This window comes from Desmodus rotundus, chromosome 11 (assembly GCF_022682495.2).
Source record: "Desmodus rotundus isolate HL8 chromosome 11, HLdesRot8A.1, whole genome shotgun sequence".
Lineage (NCBI taxonomy): Eukaryota > Metazoa > Chordata > Mammalia > Chiroptera > Phyllostomidae > Desmodus > Desmodus rotundus.
Genome location: NC_071397.1, coordinates 92,128,936 through 92,150,938, shown reverse-complemented (window position 1 = coordinate 92,150,938; position 22,003 = coordinate 92,128,936). Strand labels below are relative to the sequence as shown.

General features: G+C 43.2%; 1 protein-coding gene across 1 annotated transcript in view; it reads right to left on the bottom strand.

The window, feature by feature from the left end:
* MTHFD1L (methylenetetrahydrofolate dehydrogenase (NADP+ dependent) 1 like) overlaps positions 1-22,003 on the bottom strand; it is a 158,598-nt gene that overhangs the window by 116,743 nt on the left and 19,852 nt on the right. The window contains exons 8-12 of the mRNA XM_053914293.2: positions 18,830-18,941; positions 11,372-11,463; positions 10,170-10,267; positions 7,482-7,655; positions 168-304 (exon numbers count right to left, since the gene is read on the bottom strand). Coding sequence (XP_053770268.1) covers positions 168-304; positions 7,482-7,655; positions 10,170-10,267; positions 11,372-11,463; positions 18,830-18,941 — 613 coding nt within the window. The remainder of the gene's footprint in view (positions 1-167; positions 305-7,481; positions 7,656-10,169; positions 10,268-11,371; positions 11,464-18,829; positions 18,942-22,003) is intronic.

Sequence of the window (22,003 nt, the reverse complement as noted above, 5' to 3'; positions counted from 1 at the left end):
ACCTACGGAGTGTGGAGGAGGGGGTGCAGGTAGGGATAAAATGCACTAGTTCCTCTGATGAGTTTTAACTCCACATCTGTTGATGACGTTCTTTTCAAACTTTTAAGATTTTACCTCCCTCCACCAATTTCACTCTGAAAAATATACTAGTTGTTTAAACGAAGTACCTTTAACTCCGAAAGTTGGCCCCTGAGAAGGCTGCCTCAGACAGGCAAAGGAGTTGATGTTGAGGTGTGCGGTCAGGGCCTGCACGAGCCCAATTGTAACTGTGCTTTTCCCTTCTCCAAGAGGGGTGGGTGTGATCCTGATTTGGGAGAGAAAAAAAATAAGTGACTCTAATAATATTTCCTAGACAATGTATGCAAAATAAATGTACAGTACCAAAGCCAAATCAGAGGATATTAGGAGAATATTCCATTTCAAGATCCACTTCATCAATTTTCTCGAACCCTTATGGTCTACCCACATCACACAGGCCATGCTTAGGTTAACATCAAGATTCAGACACAACTTTACCGAGAGACCAGAAAAAGAATTTATTTGGCAGTGGCGCTAATATCAACTTCAAGAAACCGCAGAGAATTGCCCATCGAAACGGTTTCAAAAATTAAGCTCATGTTATTTCCTGCTGATGGGCAATCTGGCATTTGTTCTTCCAGGGCCATTTACTGGGGACATAATGTGGCCACAGGGCCTAACTCAATGGTCCTGTGGGACCTAACTCAACTCTCAGGACTAGAAGAGATCCTAATGTCCCCCACTCATCCATCTCCCTCTAGACATCAACGCCCAGGCTTGTTCCCACCATGTTTGAAAACAAGCAGCAATGGGAGCTCATGCCTCCAGAGTGGCTTTTCGTTTCCAGAAAGCTTTTACTGTTAGGAAGTTCTTTGCCCTAAAAAGGAGACATCTGTATTTCTGTAGACTCCTAGATTCTTGGCTGCAGACACACTAAGCCTCATCCCTTCCCATACATACAGCAGACCCTCAAATACTTAGAAAAAGTCCAAAGCTCCTTGGTGCACTAAGGAGATCATCTGTGCTTTGGGGAGCTTATCATTGGCTGTGACACCCTACAGAGCTAAACATCATGTGTGCAGATGTAACACTATCACAGTAGTATGTGATAGGACAGGCATGCATGTATTACACCCCCATAAAATTGTTCCTTAGTGTATTCTAACCATTGTGACAAGTTTTAAAAACTATTGCTTGGGCTTACAATACTGTTTCCTGTGAGTTAGATGGCAAGAGTCAGGTTGTCCAGGACACTCAACCAAAGCAAAACTGATGACAGTTTTCGGACCTGCAAAATCTAGTGATATGACTGCAAGGAAGTAATGCCTTTACATACATTGTCCTCAGCTATCTCAGACCACCAGAGCCACGCAAGCAATATATATTAAGCACTCCCATGTGCCAGGCTACCAGACCCTGGGGACATGCTGATGACCAATGTGGAATATATCACTGCCCACACAGAGCTCATAATTGATGAGACACATGGACAGATCAATCAGCAGTGATAATGAATGTGACAAGCACTAAGACAGAGGGAATAGAGCAATGACTGTATTATGAGAACACATGGAAGGAGGATCTGGTACATCAGGGAAGGCTTCCTGGAAGAAGTAATATCTAAACGGAGACCTGAGAAATAAATAAATATAGCTAGACAAAATTGAGGGTGGGTTTGGGGTTGTCAGTATGCTAGGCTGTGTTATACTTATTGGGTTACTTATTTTTATTCCCACTTGAAAAAACGAGGAAACTGAAGCACAAGGAGTTTAAGTAACTTGCCCCAGGTCACACGCTTAGTGGAACTGGAAATCAAACCCAGGCAAGTATTCTGACCTCCCAAGGTTATTTCTGTGGATGGAAATCGTTAACTATGATTAGTCATTTAAAGCATGGGAATGGGTAGGATCAGTCAGTGAGAGTGAACAGAGTAAGAAATAAAGGTATCAAAATTGTTAAGAAGGTTTTCTCGTATGCAATAGTCAGAAGAGAGAGCAAAAGGAAGCCAAAAGAGCAGTATAACGTAAAAGAGGCCCTGAGGAGGAGGCAGGGTGCGACAGGGAGTCTCGGGAAAAAAACTAAGGATGTGTCCAGAGTCTGAAGAGGTCTGAAGCCCGGTGAGGACTGGTAAGTGGTCACTGGATTTAGCAGCAAGGAGGTCGCTGGCAGGGAGCTGGGGGAGAAACCCTCAGGCTCCCCCAGCCACATGATGCCTGGTCAGCATGAAGGCTCAAAGTTACGTGAAGGTGTTTATGCTTTGAGTCAACTTCCTATTTAACTGAGCACTCCCAGTTTGCAAAGGAGTTGGTGGTTTACTTAAACTTCACACGAAGGGTTACAGTTTCAGTCCCAAGGATATGCTCACAGGGCTGCCAGAGACAGCCAAGAGCGGACCCGCCCAGGGATGACCTCCTCAGAACTGCAGCTCGCCATCCAAGTCTTAATTAGAAACATAGGACTGCTTAGCTCTCTGCCAACAGTCACAAGTCAGGAAAAGCCGAAAGTAGGAAGTATTTACTGGGGGCAATAAAAGGAGAGCTACAGTAAAAACTTATTCCATCTCATTTCTGCATATGGCATCAGAATGTGGTTTAGTTGCCATCCCCATGTCCTTCACTCAGCTTCCAAGGTATCAAGTTGACGCAGAAAACAAGCACTGTGTCAACCTAATTTCTTTTTCTATAAGAACTGAGAGCTTATGGAGAGAGCGCTGTGATTTTTGTTCATTATTTTCCTCAACTGCCCCCCGGCTGACTGATCTGCTCCCTCTAATACCCACGGCATTTATTACGTGTTTATTCTATACCTTGCCAGAGAGCATTACTCTAAGCCTCCTGACACATCTGGTTCGCATACTGGCCGTGAGCTTGCTCAGGCGAAGGATTACGCCCAATGTCACTGCATTCCTGTCACCTGTCCAGGGCACGGATGAGCACAAAACAGTTGACAAAGGGATTTTAACACCTTTCCTGAGACAAATGTTTACGACACCCATTATAAAAATTTACTGAAGTGCGTGCTCTGTGACTACGTGGACATGATGTGAAAGATGCCTACCACTTACTCAAGGATCAAATAGACTGCTTATGAAGGGGTGAAACTTTGAACTGTCCTCCAAATCTAGAATCTTGTTAAACAGCGTTATTGCCATTAGCCATGGATCTAACGGTGAACTCCAAAACTAGATGCTCAAGCAGCGCACGAATGCATGTCACTCCAGGTGTTGTCACGACGTGAAGGGTTTTTAAAAAAGCCTTTTATTATCTAACAATAAATTCCTCGGTCCGTTCGGGTGTGTCTCCATCACATGTTGTGGAGTCAACTGTCCACAGGTCCTGTCGCTAGGGTTTCTTCTACACACTTCTGTTCTACTTTGCAAGAAACACAGATAGAAGAAAAACTCATAGATATTTTAAATAGTTACCTAAGACAGAAAAGCACAATCTTAGAAAAGCCAGTAAAGGTTACTTTCTCACAGACCAAACTAAGGGGTTGAAACAGTAAAAAAAAAAAAAAAAATTAAATTAAAAAGTTAAAAGAATCAAATCAAGTGTTCGGCACTCTACAGAAAAAAAAAGTGACATGAATAATTTTAATTTTTCTTTAACGTGAAATTTAGTCTCTTCACAGACTGGTCTGTGCTTTTTTAACTGCTCTGTTCAAGCAATTCAGAGAAGTTCTAGAAGCTTCTGCACCGAAATCAGTAATGGGCCAAGGGAGACTGCTCCTGCACACACATTCAATGCCCCACAGCTGCACTCCGAGTCAAGTTCTCAAACAAATTCCTTTTCATTAGTGTAACTGGGAAAATATGTAAAACTCAAGAGCCCCTAAGATTCTTCTGGCATACTTCCCTGAACAATTCCCAATACTTCTCATTTTGTCAGGCAGAGCAAATAAAGTGATGTGTAGGTGTAAACACCGTGCGACGTGCAGCTGATGAAATACAGATGATTCTGACAAAGTAAGAAATTCTAAAGCTTGAAGAATAGCCTTTTAAAACAAATTAATCTGTTCTGCATTTGGGTGATTAACAATAGAGAAAAAAATGTTAAGCCGTTGTTTTATATATTCATCCCACTGTCGATATATTTAGATCGCATTCGCACATAAATTGAAATGTACAGTAACAAATAGGTTACTTAGGTTTATTAAAAAGTTCCATGGGCATCTGAATTCTAACGCACGGGAAAAGCTTTACGTTAGTTTTCAGACAAAAATGCCAGCCACAAAGTGGTGTCACAGGCCTGATCTCAACGTGTACAGAGGACAAATACAGGGATCAAATCCTGGCAGGAACTAACACTCTGAGTAATGAGAAAGTTAGTTTTCCCCTTCTTTGTTACTCTTCCTTATGTTAAATTTTTATGCGATAAGCCAATATTATTTTCAGAATTTTTTTAAAAAAAACCTTCCAGAAAAAGTCTCCATTTAATGGAGGGATTATTTATATTTCTAAAGAAGTGTATAATGGTTTGATAATGTCACTTCTCCATAACTGACTTGATCAAAGGTACAAATGTGGAGGTAAAAATGTCTGTTTTACACTAATCTCAAGCACCCAGTTATGAAAAGAGTAGATATGAAAGGCAGTTTACAGATTTAAATATCATTTATTGTGTTGATGGGGGAAGTTTATTCATTCCTCCCTCAGAGAGTACAGCATGGTATACATTTTCTAAAACCTTCAAGTTCTGCTACAGATGCATATATATCTCAAAATCCTACCCTTACAGGTTTTTTTTCTTTCCCAAAGCAGTTGAAAAGAACACAATTTAATTTTTGTTCCTTCACAGGTATTTTGTTCAGTAAGGAACCTACACCACAATTTCACAAAAGAACTGATCTCTTTGGGATATATTTGTACTAGAGAATTCAGGTTTAATATTCATTTCTGTCCACAACACAGTAGCCTGGCTTCTTCAGCTCAGCTGCATACATGAATATTAGCGAGAGACGGTGCAGAGCAGCGCTGGCCTGGGTGCGGGCGGTGTGTAGCTGTAACCCGCTAGCCAAGTTACTGGTCATTCTCCAGCACGGGGCTGGAGGCCAGGCTCTGACAAGTAGGACTTCAAGTTAGGAACCTGACAGCAATACCAGCAGAGCGTGTTTTAGAAGCACGGATTCTGTGTTCCCAGCTAAGGGTAGGGCCGTGTCTACACTTGCGTTTTTATGCCCAACATTGAGAAGCCCCAAACAGAGTAAACCACAGCCACTCCATAAGAAAAAATGCTGCGTAAGAAAAAAATGACTGTTCCTTCATAAACTGAGTTTTCCTTAAGTCCTCCTACCCCAAACAGCGAATTATCCACCAAGACCCTCCCACCAAGATCACCTACATCTGGGAGAAGGAAAGCAAATCCGTGGATAAGATGCGGCATTTGCTTTGGAGGTTCTCAACGTCCACGTTTGTTTATTTGCTGCAAACAAACGTGCATCGAACATACGTCCACGAAGCAACACTGACTAGATGCACGCTGCCGACCTAGGAATCCCCCTCCCCTACGCCCCGGTCAGCTGGCTCCTTTCAGAATGGCCCAGAAGGGCCAGCAGGTGGGATCAACATCTCTCAGCGAGGAGCATTCCTGTAGCTCAGCTCAGTTGTCAGACATTAGGGTTCGGACAGGGAAGTCCTAGGTTGGAAAGAACACCACTAAGGTCAGGAGTCCAATTCTAAGTGAGCTGGGGAGCCTGAAGGAGAAGGCTTAAGCCATGAACCGAGGTGCTGCAACCAGGTATGAATTCCTCAAAACCACAGTGACTCTGAAAGACCCTGGCAGCCAACTCCTCTTACAAAACAGTAACAGAAGGAGCTGAAGAAAAAGGAGAGAGTGGGAAGGGTGAAGAGGAAGGGAGAGGAGACAGGAAGCAATTACTATGCCATTAAAAAGGTGACATTATGCCTGATATCTTGATTTTTTTTTTGTCGCTTTATCTTTATTTGTAGTTTTGAAACCCTTAATTCACGTCCAGGGATTTTTCCTAAGGAGACACTGGACAAATGAACAAACACGCAGGCTCAAGGTTGGTAATTTTAGCACTGCTTATAATGGCCAAAAGTGATAAACAAGTTAAGTTCCCAGCAATAGAGAATTGGTTAAATGAATTATGGGACATCCCCACGATGTTTCAAGTCATTTTTCTGCCTCAGTCTTGAAGCATGAGAAACACGCTGTGCTATCATCGGTGGCTGGGCCCCAGATGTGCTTCTCAGTGCCGGGAAGACGTGGGCCACAGAGCCCACCCCCATCTCAGGCACTTCTACCCCTCACTCCGCCTGGGCCCCCTTCCCCGGCACTTGCAGAACCTCGGATGCGAGCAGTGAAGTGGCATGTAGTCGTGGGAAATGCTAACGTGGCTCTGCCTTGGCTGCAGGGAGCTGGGTGCACCACGCGCTGCTGAACGGTCGAGTCACTGCTGGCAGAGCCGTGGAGCGATCTCGCTCACGAATGGCTGTGCCTGTGTCACGATGGTCTCAAAGGTGAGCAGCTGCTTCCTCTGGGTGCTAGGGTTTGGGATGTTTCACGCTCTTGCTTACACTTTCCGTAGTTTTGAACTATTTCTACGATGAGTAGGCATGATTTTTATAACCAGAAAAAGAAACAACACACTTAGATTTAATAATTAAATATGTAAAAAGAAAGGTAATTATGAGTCAAGTCCAATGGTAAGAAATGTCTCTGTTAAGAAGTCTTTGTACCTCAAGCTTTGGCCTGTATGTTGTAAGCAAGCCTGTGCAATGAAATTATAAAACAGCAAAGGAATTTATATGGTGTCTGGATGTTCCCTCAGGTCACACTGAATAAATATTTGAAATCCCTTGTTTTCTATCATTTTTTCAGCTAGTGAATGCATTTTTTTTTTAAATAAGGAAAGTAAAGCAAACACTCCTTTTCATAAATACTGGGCATTTGTCTTTGGCCCAATACCAATTTTGAAATGCAAGAAAATTATATATATATGGAATATATATATACATATGGACTGAGCTTTTACAATTCAAAGACATCCATAAGAAATATTAAAGAAATGAATAGGAAAATCAAAGTTTCATGGAATCATATGTATGTACATTTGCCACTAAAATGTGATTTCCAAGTTGAACACAAAAACACCCTACTCAGTTCAAAATATTTTACTTTCAATTCTTATTTAATTTTTATCCTGAAACCTAAAGGAAAAACCCAAGGTGGACAGAAAAGGTGATCAGAACACAATATGAGAAACAAAAAAAAAAATAAAGTACTGAAGTAGCGACTTGTTACACTTCATATTTTGTAGAGATGAATTTCTTTTGCACTGACCATAAAAACTTACCTCCCTTCTCAGGAAGGAATGCCAAGTGAAATGGACAAGATAATGTCGATCTGAGAGGGGACTGGATGGGACGACAGAAGTACATATGGGGAAGAGAGTGTGATAAACACGTCTTGTTAGTAAAATAAAATTTAAAGTAATCTTACCCAGCAACTAAGACATATTTTCCATCTGCTTGATCCTTTAGCCTCTCCAGCAGGGACAAACGTACTTTGGCTTTGCTTTTGCCATAGATTTCAATTTCATCTGCAAGCAATCCTATCTCTTTGGCAAGGACATCCACGGACTTTGGAGTCTGTGCTCTTGAAATCTCAATATCACTGGGGGGAAACACATAAGAGGCAAGAGTCTTCTCAGCTTAGGTGGTCGCTGCTGGAGTGAAAAACAACCACACACCAAGCCAACAACCGAATCAATGGGATGGCTTCGCGGTCCTGTCTCCCAAGCAGTATTAAGCTAACAATTAACGTACAGGAGAAAATGGTATATAGCTTTAGAGAAGCAACTCTTAAAAACTGGTAAAGATCCTAGAATTCTGCCCAGGTACAAGGGCACACCTATGCCATAGGAGAGGAGGCTGTATATTACAATGTTCCCATCAGTATAAATCCATTACACAGCACGATGCTTTCTGTGGGTCACGGCTGCATTCCTTAACCACAAATAGGCGAGTTTCTGCATAACGCTCGCTCATTGGGCTTGTCACATGTGTCTTTTGGTTCTTCAAAAGTGTGAAAGTGCTACTTTATCTGTGTCCATACTTCCTCTCTTCCTTATTTCAAGTCCAAAATCGTATTTCAAAATATTGTATTAATTACATCACTGTACTGGACCCAATGTCCAAAGCTCGACAGGAAATACGGGAGCTCCGAGTGTCCCTGGACAGACACTTTATTCCACTTTCCCATCGGGCAAGATGGGAACACCACTGCTCACCTCTCAAGAGTGCTATGAAACTCGGCGTGCTCTGAACTTCTCGGAGCCTTTGGGGCTCCTGAGCTCAGCTGCTTTTTTACTGGGGGTTCAGGCTGTCCATCTGTCTGCCTGGCCTTCTACTTGGGGGTAAGACCAGACAGGCACAAGCCAGAGTGTGGGAGAGCAGGCATCAGAGATGGAGAAGACAGCTGCCACTTCCCGGACGGGCCCTGGAGCCCTGATTTGGGGGCACAGCAGTCTCTGCACTGGCGGGGGAGGACAGATCACCCCCTACTCTGGTTTGTTTCTGTCGCTACTGCTGATGATCTACTCTCAGCCCCCACTGGACCCCACAGCGGGGCTGACCTTGGCTCACAAAGTAACAGCAAAGATACTTCCAGTCCCAACCTCTCCGAAGGGCAACAGAACTGTTCAAAGAGGGGAGAGGGCACCTTGGGCTAGAAGTGGGCTGAGCTCTGTGTCTCCAGTCAGGTTCTCCCTTCCCCAGTCCCCTGCATCTTCCTCCCCTGCCCCCTTTCACTGCCCAGGCTCCTGCTTCCTTTTACTTTCCAAGCTCTGCCCCACCTGTCTCTCTCTCATTCTCTTTCCTGCCATAATCTCCTAAGTCAAAGAGCCCACTCTTGGAAAATCTTCAAGGTTTTCTCTCTTCACTAGCTAAAGAGTGACAGTGACATCATTTTGATTTTTTGAGTAACTTATAAACTATTCAGCCTGCCTTCTTTTTCTCAGTGGCTCTACCAGTCAAATTTGGTTGGGCAATTAAAGCATTTCCTCTCCAAGAAGAATTCATTTTGATTTATGCAAAGATTATGGTATAAAATTTGGTGGAGTCCACCTTAATTTTTTTTTTTTTGCTCTAAGTAGAATTTACTCATCTACTTTTAAAAATTAAGGTCCTATACCGACATTAGTAACTTGAAAAGTATTTTATGAAACACTACAGAACTACAGGGATGATACCACAAAAAACAGCATTCCTTGGAATTAATGTATTAAGGAAACAGAAGATGAGTAAGGTGTTTAGTCTATTTCAGGGGTGAAAGTAATGCCTGGGAGGTTTCACCAGCCTGGGGGTGTAATCGAAGCCCAGTGTTCAGCGACTGCCCAGGGAGACAGAGGGCAATTCTAAAAAGCAACTGGTTGGCAAGTGAAAACTTAGCCAATTACTGCTGACACTGTGCTTCCCAACAGTGGTGACAGATCACCTGGGGAAGCTGGGGCCACCTGGGGAGGTGCCTGCTTTGGATGAAAGGGGCAGGGCCAACTCACTGAAGGGGGTGGGGCAGACAGGCAGCCAAAGCAGACTCAATATGGAGAAAGCATTTCTCTGGTTTAGGTATCTTATCTAACTATGCTAAAATGCTGAGACTATGTTCTCCGGTTTGTATTTCCAGTTTTATCCAGAGAACACGTAGCTTACACGTCATTAAATCCTGCTCTGAAGAACGTATCCACCTGGTCCATCAGAGTGCGCTCCCACACAGCCTGGTGTTTGGTTTGGTCGGCTGTTTCCCCAAGGGGAGGAGCCTGCATGGCCCTCAAAACCCAGATGACATATGTTGGGAATTTCTGACACTTGAAAGCACAGTCCAATTATTACATTTCCACATTGGGTCAAATCTCAGACACCACTATTTCATGGACAGTAAGGTACATCCTGACCTCAGAAATAAAAAATATATATATATATATTGGAAATGATCGGATATGGTAAACACATTCATTATTATTTAATTTTGGAGTACTTAAACGATAGAAAAAATAGTGTGGCCATTTAATTAAATGACCAACTGTCAAAGCCATAACACCCAAGTGGTGCCCTCCCCTCCCTGGGTCACTCTGGGTATCTGAGGCACTTTGCTGAGCTGACATCCATACAAAACAAGCCACCCGGGTACCTTGGTACTGGGGAGAGGGGCTGGAGTTTCAAGCAGTGAAGTCTCCACCTCGTGTACTGCTGTTCACGAAGCCACCTCCGGCCGCTGACAACCATGTTCTTCAGCGGAAACAGAAAGGAAAACCCGTTAGAAAAGGCAAAGCTGACAGGGCGTGTGTCTGGCTGTCACAGTACTGTCCGGGGACGTCACGCCACGAAAACATGATCACGTTGCACACCGACTCAAGTGACGAACAGGGCTAATTTTATTCTCATATAATTAAATTTGTAAGTTTTCCTTAAAATGGAAATGTGAGCTGTGTGTACTAATAAAACAGCTCGTGGTCACTAAGTCATCAAGTACGCAGATGAAAAATTACAGAGTGGATTCTTCACCTTGATTAGAAAGGAAAAATGAGGGAAACATGAGAATACAGGAATGATCAGGTTGGATGCCCAGCTTCCAAAATTTGCACCGCCATTTCAAGCATAATCCTTCTACAGTTGATACAATGGAGTAAGCACATAGAATTAACCTAACACACAGAGGAATAAAATTTAGCTTTGGTTGAAATGTAACGTAATCCTCACATCCCACTCTGAACGAAGAGTTTTAACTGAGTGTTGCTGTGCAAGAAAGAAACGAACTAAACCTCGCTTCTGTTTAACTCTGCTGAGGCGTGAATGCAGGCTCCGGTTTCTCCACTGGCAGCTAGTGCCTCTGCTGGCCGGCGCCGTCTGTCCCCGTAGGCTCCGGCACCAGTCAGGAGCTTGCACAGCGGAGACCTGGACACCTTGGGATTTAGGTCATACAGATGGTGGTGGTCCAAAAGGATGTCCACAAATCCTTTAACACTCCTCCTGTCTGCAAGAGGTGAGCCCCATTCCCTTCCTCTTGAACGTGAACTAGAGTGGAGGCTCACTCCTGGTGGAGAGGTAAAAGGAAGTGGAGGTTTGTGACTCTGGAAACCTGATTTGGGTCCGGGCCCCAAACCTGTCGTGTGACCAAAGGCAAGTGACTGAATTTTTCTGAGTCTCCATTTCCTTATCTATCAAATGGGAAGACGGTTATCTGAGAGGATAGTTGCAAGAATTAAATGACAAAGTATGTGCAAAGTGTTCAACACCGTGTCTGCTAAACAAACAGAAAACTGGTAACATATTAGTGACTATAAACCAAAAGCTCCAAACTCAAAAATTCTCAAGTAGCTGTGTCACACACACCTGAATCCGCAGAGCCGCGGCAAGGAGGCTGACATCGTTTTCGGTGATGGGACCGCTCAAGTGTTCTCCCGGAGAACCGCAGCCAAGCTTCCCTGCGACAAATGGGAGAGAAAAAATGACTTTCCGCATCTACTTGTAACCAGGTGTTCCTTGTACAACGCTGGCAGGCACACCCAATGACCCAAGCAAGTTGGGAGGGCGTGGCAGGCACAGCCACGGGGAGGTCAGCATCCCTAGCTGCACCTGGGGGCTCTCAACCCGGCTACAGACTGTAACCGGCTCAAAATCTTACCTCCACCTCTTTCTAGCAACTGGGACTTCCAGCCTGTTAACTGACAAGGGTAGTATCAACCTCATAGCATTTTGTGAGAATTCAGTGCGATGTGCTATGTAAAGTGTGCGACATGTGGAGTGTATGTTTAAACAATATACACATATAAAGTAAAAGCAATTCCACTCATGGACACACAGTATCAGAAGAGGGATGCAACACGTACATGATCAGCCCAGCGAGAGGGTTATGTGAAAGCTCAGGCTTTCTTGGATAATTAAAAAAATTCCTGCCATAAAAGTGTTATAACCAATTTCCCATCAAAACTGAGAAATTTTAGAGTATTAATTTTGGGGATTACCTGGTTTTCAAAATAGAGAGGTACGTACAAGAATTCTACATTTGTCTCCTGTTGGCACTTTCAAGTTTATAAAAAGGAAATACACATGTAAAATGCTTTAGCCTACATCCCTGCTTAGAGAGAAGAAACATTTCTAATAGCAGCTCTTTTGAATTAAGAAATAAGAAACTCTTTCCCTCTTTTCTGGCCATTTCACTTTTAAATGATCAATTCTGCTGACAGTCCTTTGCGGGAGAGAGCACAAAACACGTCAGAGCAAGTGATCTGTGATGTTTTATTGTCAAATGGATTAAGGGTGCTGGAAAACCACATCCCTCGGGTATTATTTAAAGATTAGCAACACTGCAGTTTTATAAATCATATTCAGGCAAATGCCAAGAGTCTAAAGCAGGAGAGAGATTTGTTTTGTTTTGTTTGAATCACTAGAGATCTGATCTGAAGGTCTTGTCCGATCACTACGGAAAAGAAATATGCTTCCCTCTATCTTTAAATGACGGGGACACCAGAAAAAGCTACATTCTAGGAACTGGTATCAATTTAGAAATGCATGTTCCCGGAACGGGATCAGAAATACCCATGCGAATAAGGAATATTTTGCCTATAGAATTACACAGTGAATAATTCTTCCCATCAGCTCAACCACCACCCTGAGTACAACAGAAGGTGGCTAAAATCAACAAAGACTTTAAAACACAACACGAAATGCACACATGCCCATTTTAAACCTTAGAAGCATCTTGTATGAACCAATACTTCTCTTTTTAAAGAAAGTTATCTGAATTTCAGCAATGCTTTTATGTTGTTTTCCTTCTACTATATTCCATCCCATTAAATTAAGTATAATGCTTTTTTAGGGGAAAAATGCAAGACGATTTCTCAAGGTGAAGGGATCAGAAGTCACTGTTGTTTTCTTCTGCGCACTTTTCCGTACTTCACAAAGTTGCCTCCATGAACACTGTATTTATTGCTTTTGTAGGAGGACCGGTGCATCTTAAAACTAAATTAAAAATTCTGAATCCAGAAAATCCGAAGCAATTAAGATGGTAACTTGGTGAATTAGGAATCCATCCTTAACAAATTTCACGGCTAAAGAGGCTGGAGAAAGGAAATCATTATCTCACTCAACCCCCTGCGTGGAGGGCGGGCCCCATCTGGAGGGCGGTCTGTGCGTCCAGCAGGGGTCCCTTCCCAAAGCAAATGGGTCTTCTCACTTCCCACTGCACACTCCCCATTTAACTCATGGCTCCTCCAGGGAAGAGTCAATGAATCCCTTGAAAAGACAGCCTTTCATTTGTAATTTTTATTATGATGACCAAACTTTCCACAAGAAAACTTAAGGCTAAAGCGTTACAATACTTTCCCTGGAAATCAGAACAGGCCTTTTCTGACAGGAGCCGTGTAGAGACCACCCTGGGAACTGTGCCAGAATAAATGACACGGGAGGGACAATGGCAGGGTGTGCAGTCTTCCTGCCATCTCTGATACGTGGAACAGGATCAGCTTTTTTCTTTATTTTTTGGCAATCTGGCCGAGACCACCCTTCTTATCAAAAATGCGTGGTATGAACCCATAGACTAAATTCTAAATATTTTCTCCCCCTCCTAGAGTAAGTTACCAAAAAAATTTCATGTGAAGGTCTGAAAACAGAAAGACCTAAAAATTACAAATTAGTACAGATTGAACTTTCAAAAAACATGGATGATAAGTTTTTAAGTTGAATAAATAACTGTTAAGTTAAATACATTAATGGTAAAACACAATAAATAAAATTTAAGTGCAACTTTTGTGGCAATGCTCAAGAATCTCTCACTTATAACTGAAAACATCGGATTCCATTATCAAAAGACAATGTGTTACTGTTTTTGAAAAGGATATAACATAAGAATCTTCAGAGAAAGGAATATAATTTAAATGAGTATTAACTTATTTAAGTGGTCCTTTAGAAATCATTCAAACCAAATTAAGAAAGAAACTAATACAGACTTGTTTATTCTAAATGGCTGAGCCTTTAAAAAAGCAAAAAAACATTAAACATATTATATCAAGAACTAACTAAAATTTGAATTAAAAAAACTGTCAACAACATATCTCAGGGATAGGTCCAAAGCATCTAGAATTTCCTAAAAAGAGAAAAATTAAGGAAAATGAGTAATAATTAAAGTTCAAAAGTCATAAGCAAATATTCCAACTCTAATAGGATAATGATTAAGTTACAAGCATGCCGAATTTCTCTGAAGGTACCTTCTTATATTCTCAGAATCTCTTTGGACCCCATCCTTCCTTGGGCGTGGTTTTTCAGACATAAATTACATCCCGCTCACATGAGTCTGAGAGCTGTTTTACGTGCTTGGTGGTGCGGCAACAAGGAAGTGGACAACATTTACTGGCAGCTGCTATGAGATGGCCCCTGAAGTGGGCATCTCATTTATTCCTCCCAATGGCCTTGCTCGCATCTTGCCCACAAGCACAATGAAGAACAGAAAGCTTAAGTTATTTGCTCAAAGTCACATAGCCTGTAAGTACAATGCAATTAAGAGTTAAACCAAAAACCCCTCTCATCTGAGTCAGATCACTGCTGACCCCAGATTCCACATTCTTTCCACCGTATATCCTTCAGGCCCCTAAGAGGGGCGGCTCACAGTCTGCTGGGACCCTTCAGCCCAGCAGCAGGAGCACTGGCTGGGATGTAGCCCAAGGCTCTGCCCCACTGCACACTGAATACAGTTATGTACGCTTGCAATGATGCTATGAACTATTCCGGCCCACAAAGTTGCTGGTTTAATGCTGTTCTCTGGGCCCAAGACCTAAGGCCAGTTTCTCCTTTGTCTCATTTGGTACATCAGGAAATAAGTCCTAATATTGGGGCACCCAATGTTGTCTTGCTTAGCAAGCAGAGCATTACAAAATCACAGCCCACTTCTTTCATGTGAAATAATTACTTAATAATAAAATCAGTTCTCCTTCTAGCCAGAAAACCAAACACTGCTATGTCCCCGTTTCAAATCGAAGCAGAGCCGGGCCACAGAAGAGTGAGCAGATGCAACAAGTTAGGAGTAACTGTTTTCTGAGCCCGGCTTCGGGGATGTCGGCCATCAGGAAAATCTCCCCAGAGACCAGGTATTCAATAAAATGCCTCACAGAATTGCCTCACATTAATCACCACATCCCATCTACTTTTACAGGGGTGAGGAGGAGGGTGGGAAAACCCTGCACTATTAAGATGAGTATGAAAATTCCATTATAAAACCCTACCTTCGTTCAACCACAAGTTTATTAAAAATTCTTTTGTTCTTAAGTTTAAATAAAAGCACCTTTCCTTTTAATAACGATTGAAAAGTCTATTCATTGTTTCAAAGGGATGAGATTGTATGAATGGGGGGATCCTTCATTAGTTTACTCGCGGATTAAATTTTCATACTAATCAAGGATGTTAAAACTTTGACTATTGAGGAATGTAATGCTATTCTCAATAGTACCGACTGAAAAATGGTCACCCATTTCATCAACACAGCGTTTCTCATCCTTGTCTTTGCCCTGCCAGCCCTGCTTTTACATGGGAGACAAGTTCAAGGAAATGTCTCTAAATCTATGACTAACTCAAAACTGCAATCAGAGCACAACTCTGAGCTGAGCCCACTCTTATTCACTCAGTCAACACTAAGTATTAAATGAGCACTTACTATGTGTCAGGCATTATTCTGGGCTCTGGGCACTCAAAACAACCAGAAAACTACTACTGGACCAGACACATTTAAAATAAACTAACTGCCATCAGTCTACACACAGAATTGATAAATGAAAACGTAAGCGCTTGGTGTGCCCCTCACCCCCATAGAATCATTACATCGAAATCTCGTATTTTAAAGGATGCCTTAAAAAAAATAAAGGTCCTAAAGGAAATTTATTAAAAATAAGGCAGAGTTTCACTAATAAAATCTGTCACCTTCATAAGAGGGAGGGGACCCCCCAAAACTGGAATTGTCTTCTGGAGGGCAGGTCCCTTGTAGTCCAGGCTTCCCTGATAGGTGAGTGTTCTAGGAACCCATCTGTGTCACTGCACCAGCTGGCGTTGTTGTGAGAGGCTGCGTTCGGCTCCAGTGAATCTTTTTTTGAAGACTCTTTCAACGCATTTGCCCATTTCATGATGGGTGATTTACGAATGCAACTGCTACACCGAGCTGAAATGTTTACTGGTTTTTGACCAAAAAACATCAGGACTACAGTGCTCCACCCTCCCTATTCACCCAATCTCGCACTGAGCAACACTTTTTGTTTGTTTGTTTCCTTGGATGAAAAAAAGTCCCCAAAGGGAGACGTTTTGCTGATGTGGAAGAAGTGAAACAAAAACCTGGCAGAAGCACTAAAAGGCATCAAAATCCAGGAGTTCAAAAACTGCCCTGGGCAGCTAAAAAAATGTCTCCCTAGGTGTATTGCATCAAATGGAGAGTACTTTGAGGGTACCTGAAGTTTAAATATGTAAGAATAAATACACACTTTTTTATAAGTAAATTCCAGGTTTTTTGGGTCCCTCCTTATATAACTGTGGGACTCGAAGGGAACCCTAAAGAACATGGAAACATATTCTCTTATCTCCAGCCAGGATTATGCCAAAATGGCCCTGAATATATAAACTCCAATAAAAAACGTCAAGTAAGTGTTATAACAAAGAAACATTCAGTGAAAGAAACAATGTCATAACTGACTTTCCAACAAGGATTCTGAATACAGGGGCAAATCTGCCAGGTCTATCATTTCATGAGTTAGGTATTGATTTTTCAGGGGGAAGAAAAAGTTTTATCCAGAGACTACAGTTATTACAAACAAGTTATTCGAGTATGCCTTCTATTTGCTTAAAAAAAGCCATTAATTCCACATTCATATTATATTGCACTTACGTGATTCATTCACCTATGTGCTCTTCACCCAAGAGCTTGAGTACACAAGCATTCCGAGAAATTCCTGAGCATCTTCCCTTGACCTCTCCAATCCATACAACCCCTTCAGCCCAAGGGGTTTTTAATCTGATTGCTCAGTTCTGGGAGGACCTACATTTCCTAGAGTGGAAGATCCAACATTTCTCTTTGAAGAAAGAGTTATGCCAATTTCAGTAATGCTTCTATTGGGTTGGCCAAAAAGTTCATTTATTTTAGTCCATAAGATGGCTCTAGTAGTGCTTAGTTGTCTTTAACTTCATTTGAAACAATATAGGCTGTGTTGTGACAGCTGTCATATCAGCATGCATTTAAAAAAACGTATCAAACTTGTTGAATTTTTGTGTAGCCATTTTAATATGGAAGATGGAACAAAATAAGCAACATTTTCGGCATATTATGCTTTATTATTTTAAGAAAAGTAAAAACACAACTGAAACATACAAAAAAGGTATGTGCTGTGTATGGAGAAGGTGCCGTGACTGATCGAATGTGTCAAAAGTGGTTTGAAAAGTTTCACGCTGGAGATTTCTTGCTGGATGATGCTCCACAGTTGTGCAGACCAGTTGAAGTTGATAGTGATCAAATCGAGACATTAATTGAGATCAACGTTATACCATGTGGAAGAGAGCCAATATACTCAAAATATCCAAATCAATAAGTTACTTGCAAATGAAAATGAAAAATGAGTCTTTCATTTTACAGAAAAAACTAAACAGATGTTTCGACCAGCCCAATAGTATCATATTATTTTCTTCTCATATAATACCCCATAAAATGAAGTTGAATGCTTTTTTAATAAAAAAAATAAGTAAAACAGTTCTCTTGAGGGACTGGGTCAGAGGTTATTTTATTTCCCTCTGGATACTATTCTCTCAGGAAGATCTACAACTCCAGTGTGGTACTGGCAAGGTGGAAGAGGGCGGAGGCTTCCACCCACTTTGGTCCCAAGTTGTGACCAGCTTTGGGAAAAAACAATGCTGTCCTCCAGGCCAGCTTAGGACAGTTGTCCTCTTCAGGCTTAAATCTGGAGGCCACAGGGAAGGAGGAAGGAGGAAGGAAGGTTCCTTCGCCTCCCTTTGCTTCACTACCTCTTGCATTGAAACAGTACCCAGGAACTCGAGGAGGTGGGCTGAGGGTGGTCCAAAGCTTCTCTGGCCTCAGAGTGTCTTCTGTGAGTGAGAGAAGAGTATCTCCTGCTGGCCCCTGGCTGGGTGCCCCTGGCTGGGTGCCCCAGTACTCAGTGCTGGCACAGCTTGAGCAACCCTAATGGGGGGCCTGGTGTGGTCTAGGGCATTCCTGAATCCCATGGCAAAATGCCATCAAATATGAGCACCAACCCTAACACCGCCTCTGGTTCTAATGGTGACTGTCACATTGTTCTGAGATGCCTTTGGTGGGGCGGGGCGGGAAACTGCAAGGGGAAGTCAGGGACCCACGAGGGCTGATCTCCATTTTCCCTCCCTCCCAGCAACTCTTTCCATCTGTGTTGAGGTTTAGCTGAGATTCTCTGGGAGGAAGGATTCTGCAGCTTTTTACATGACAGTGGAGACCAGTATTTTTAGTTGACCTCATGCATGTACAAATTATCCCCTTTAGGCCACAGCTGACTTGACTGTTTGATGCGAGGCCAGCAGGGGAGGAGGAGGAGGAGGAGGAGGAGGAGGAGGTAGCCGCTGCACTTGGCATCCCGGCTTCTCTTTGCTGGACCATGTGGTTCCCATATCCGTAACTCAAAAGGTGGGCACGTCAACATTCTCCGTTTCCTATCCCATGTATGTATACAGACGGTGACCAACATTCCAGGAATGTGCTCTTTTGAATAAGATTAACATGTCTCGTAACAATCACACCTGTGTTTATCAGAGGACCAGCAGCTATTTTAACACATTTACCTGATAGCAAGTCATGGGAACAGCTGAGAACAGTAGTTCCTGGTTGTATCCACGAAAGGGGAATCTCTTCTGGCTTGGGCGAGCCTAACACCACAACGTCAGCCTCATGGAGCTAGAAAGAGAAAGTCACCACGTGTTTTAATCTGTAGCAGAAAGACATGATTAATGATCTATGTCAAATGATTTCAACATAATAGATTAATCACAGTCCCAGAGTTTTGTTCCACACCGATAACATGGACAGAATCGTGCTATTGATTTACTAACGTAGCCCACGTTAGTACGAACGGAACGTCATTATCATAGCCCAGAAAGAAAAGGAGACTGAAATTTTCTTCAGGGTAGTCACTCAGCGTATGGCCTATGCATAGTATTGTCCTTTACATGTTTTACCCACCCACTGCAGCATCGAGAAAAGGGGTGGGGCCGAGAAAACCACTCACGGAAGGAGGGAGTAAGGCGCACTGTGTGTGTGTGTGTGGGGGGGATCCTGATTCACACAGGGGCTTAGGAGGAAGATAGGACTTGATGTACTGAGGCTGCTGGAAGATCCGACCAGCGCAGGGGGCCTCCAGCCTGTGCACTCACAATTGGAGCCATATGGCACTTGTACTAGATCTGCGGAAGGGTTTTCAAGAGCTTGACAGAGAATCTCATTTTCCCTGAGGCTCTGGTTAGTCTCGTGTCAAACGGTCTTTTTTTGTTGTTTTCTTTTCGAGAAAAAGGAAAGAATGCAGTCACTACTATGATACACATTCATCATGTCTGTCCTGCTGGGATTTTGACAGCACGGCGCTGGAGGAACATGCCTGGTAGAAGGTCATGTCTAGAGGCAGGGTAAACCGTTGGCTGGAGCTCAACAAAAGAAAGACCACCTGTCCCGGTACCAAGGAAGCAACCCATGACCTGGAACCAGGTCCATAGGTGGAGGGAGAGGCGAAGGAGGACTCCGAGAGCCTTGGGGGAAATGGCAACACCTGCACCCGTCTGCTGGGTGCTGTCACTGTCTCACTGGATATCCCAGATGTGCGAGGGTGGTATCTGGATACCCATTGAATAGACTGCGGCTCAGCTATTACAAGTGTCTATGGTAACTCCTGTTTGCCCTAACGGACCCAGCCTGGAATCCTCCAGAAGGGAGAAAGAGAGGGAAGCTACCTGCCCTCTGCTCTCCAGCAGCGACGGCCCCCCCTCCGTTACTCTTTCCACAGACGTCAATGCCCACCACTATCAGCCCCGGCCACCCGGGAAACAAACGTGCTCCACGCATCCTGCTCCCTTCTCAGCTTCCAGGGCTGATCGCTGGGGCTGTCGGCGGATAACTCAGCCGGCTCCTCGGCCCGAGAGTCTGCAACACCGTCTGGGCAAGAGACCGTGTCAGCTAGTCTCTTACACACCTGAGGGTAAGAGATGGCAGCGAGGGGAAGCAGACCCACGACGTTCCCACCTGATTTATGAGAAAATGGCCAGGATCCAGGGCAGCTCCAAGTTCCCCTGACAGAGGAGGAGCACACAAGCATTTAAATGCATGTCTTTCCAAAGAGTCAACACAGCCAAGAAACATCCCAGAAACATCTGATCACTTTGGTCCTGCAAGCAGGACAAAGTGAATTAACATTCACGGAGTGCCGCTAATGAGCCAAACAGTGCCTGCAGCTTTTCTATCATGTACTTCATTAAGGCACAGGAAGCAGATGAATTCGTGAAACGGTGTCTCAGTGAACCGACTGTATGCATGCATCACATTGAAAAGCAAGTCCCTACTAAAACAACCATTCTTTTCTTATGCTGTGGTGCATGGCCACCGCACTGTGCAACCGAATTAGGACGTTTAAAGCCCCTATTACCGACAGTCCAGTGCATTACTGCCTCATGATCTCTACAGACAGATTTGAAGAGGAGCCAGATGGTTGACGGGTGATGTTGTATTTTGGGGGGAAAAGTGTTCTTATGAAAAGAGGACTTTACACATCCGAATAAGGAAATGCGTTTCTGCCTCTACCTGCACCTGGGCAGGTATTTAGCTACAGAAAGGCCTGAGAGAAACACAACTGTTTACCGCTGTTGACAATGGTCAGCAGATAAGAAATGCCACTTTGCTGTATTTTCACGCACAAAAACAGAACATGTTAAAACATCTACAAAAAGTTAATATGTACAAAACGGAAATGCTCATTTTGGAAAAAGCCAAGGATCCCAGGTTCACACAAGTCCCCTAAGAACACTTAGTTTCCTACACATGGTGGCTTTGCTACAACCTGTTCTTTTCATTACCCTATAAATCTCAGCAATCTCCTCTGACCCCCCAGCTCCGGACCTAAATACAACTCTGAAGGGGGCTGTGCTAACAAGCAGCCGGGGGACAGTCGATCCCACAGAGAAAGGACCAAAATCTCCTCCCTCAGCAATGCTCACATCATAGCTGCTAATCCTTTCTGGAGGGGAAAAGTGCTCGATGCTTAAACCAATAAATAACCCACTGAGGACCAGAGATGATTTTAATGAGCTAAAATTCAAGGAGAATTATCGTCTCACTGGCAGTTTCTGCTTTCCTCCTCCCAAATGGGAAAGACCCTGGCCAGAGCCTGGCCTGAAACTTTACCTCATAACAAAATATTGTTTGCTCTGCTGAGAATTGAGTAGAAGCAGCTTAAAGAGAACCGCCCACTCCCTAGGCAGAAGACCAAATGTTAAAACAATAGCCAAGACGCAGATATGCAGACATTTAACGCGGAGCATATGGGAGCATATGGGGGGACTGGAGGGTTTAGATAACATGAAAAATGTTTTTCTCTAGCCCATTGATTTTTAAGGGGGGCGCAAGTGTTGAAACAAGAAGAGGGAGGAAAGATGTGATTTGCAAAGTTATGAGGAACGTAGTAATGTTGTATTTAGCAAACAAAATGCATCTTACAATTTAAACTATAGAAAGTACAGCCCCACCCCCCTCGGCTGGAAGACAGAATTTACCTTCTGCTATCGCTGTGTTTCAAAAGGGGACCTTTGAGAATCTCAAGCATGAGAACTGAATATACTGTAGACCAAAACCTGGGGTGGGTTAAAAAAAAAAGTTGAGAGATACTTTGAAGAACTATGGTTTATAGTACCTGGGACTATAAAGCCTGTTTCTATACCCTTCAAAAGTTATCGGCACAGTTCAGAAACTACAGTTCA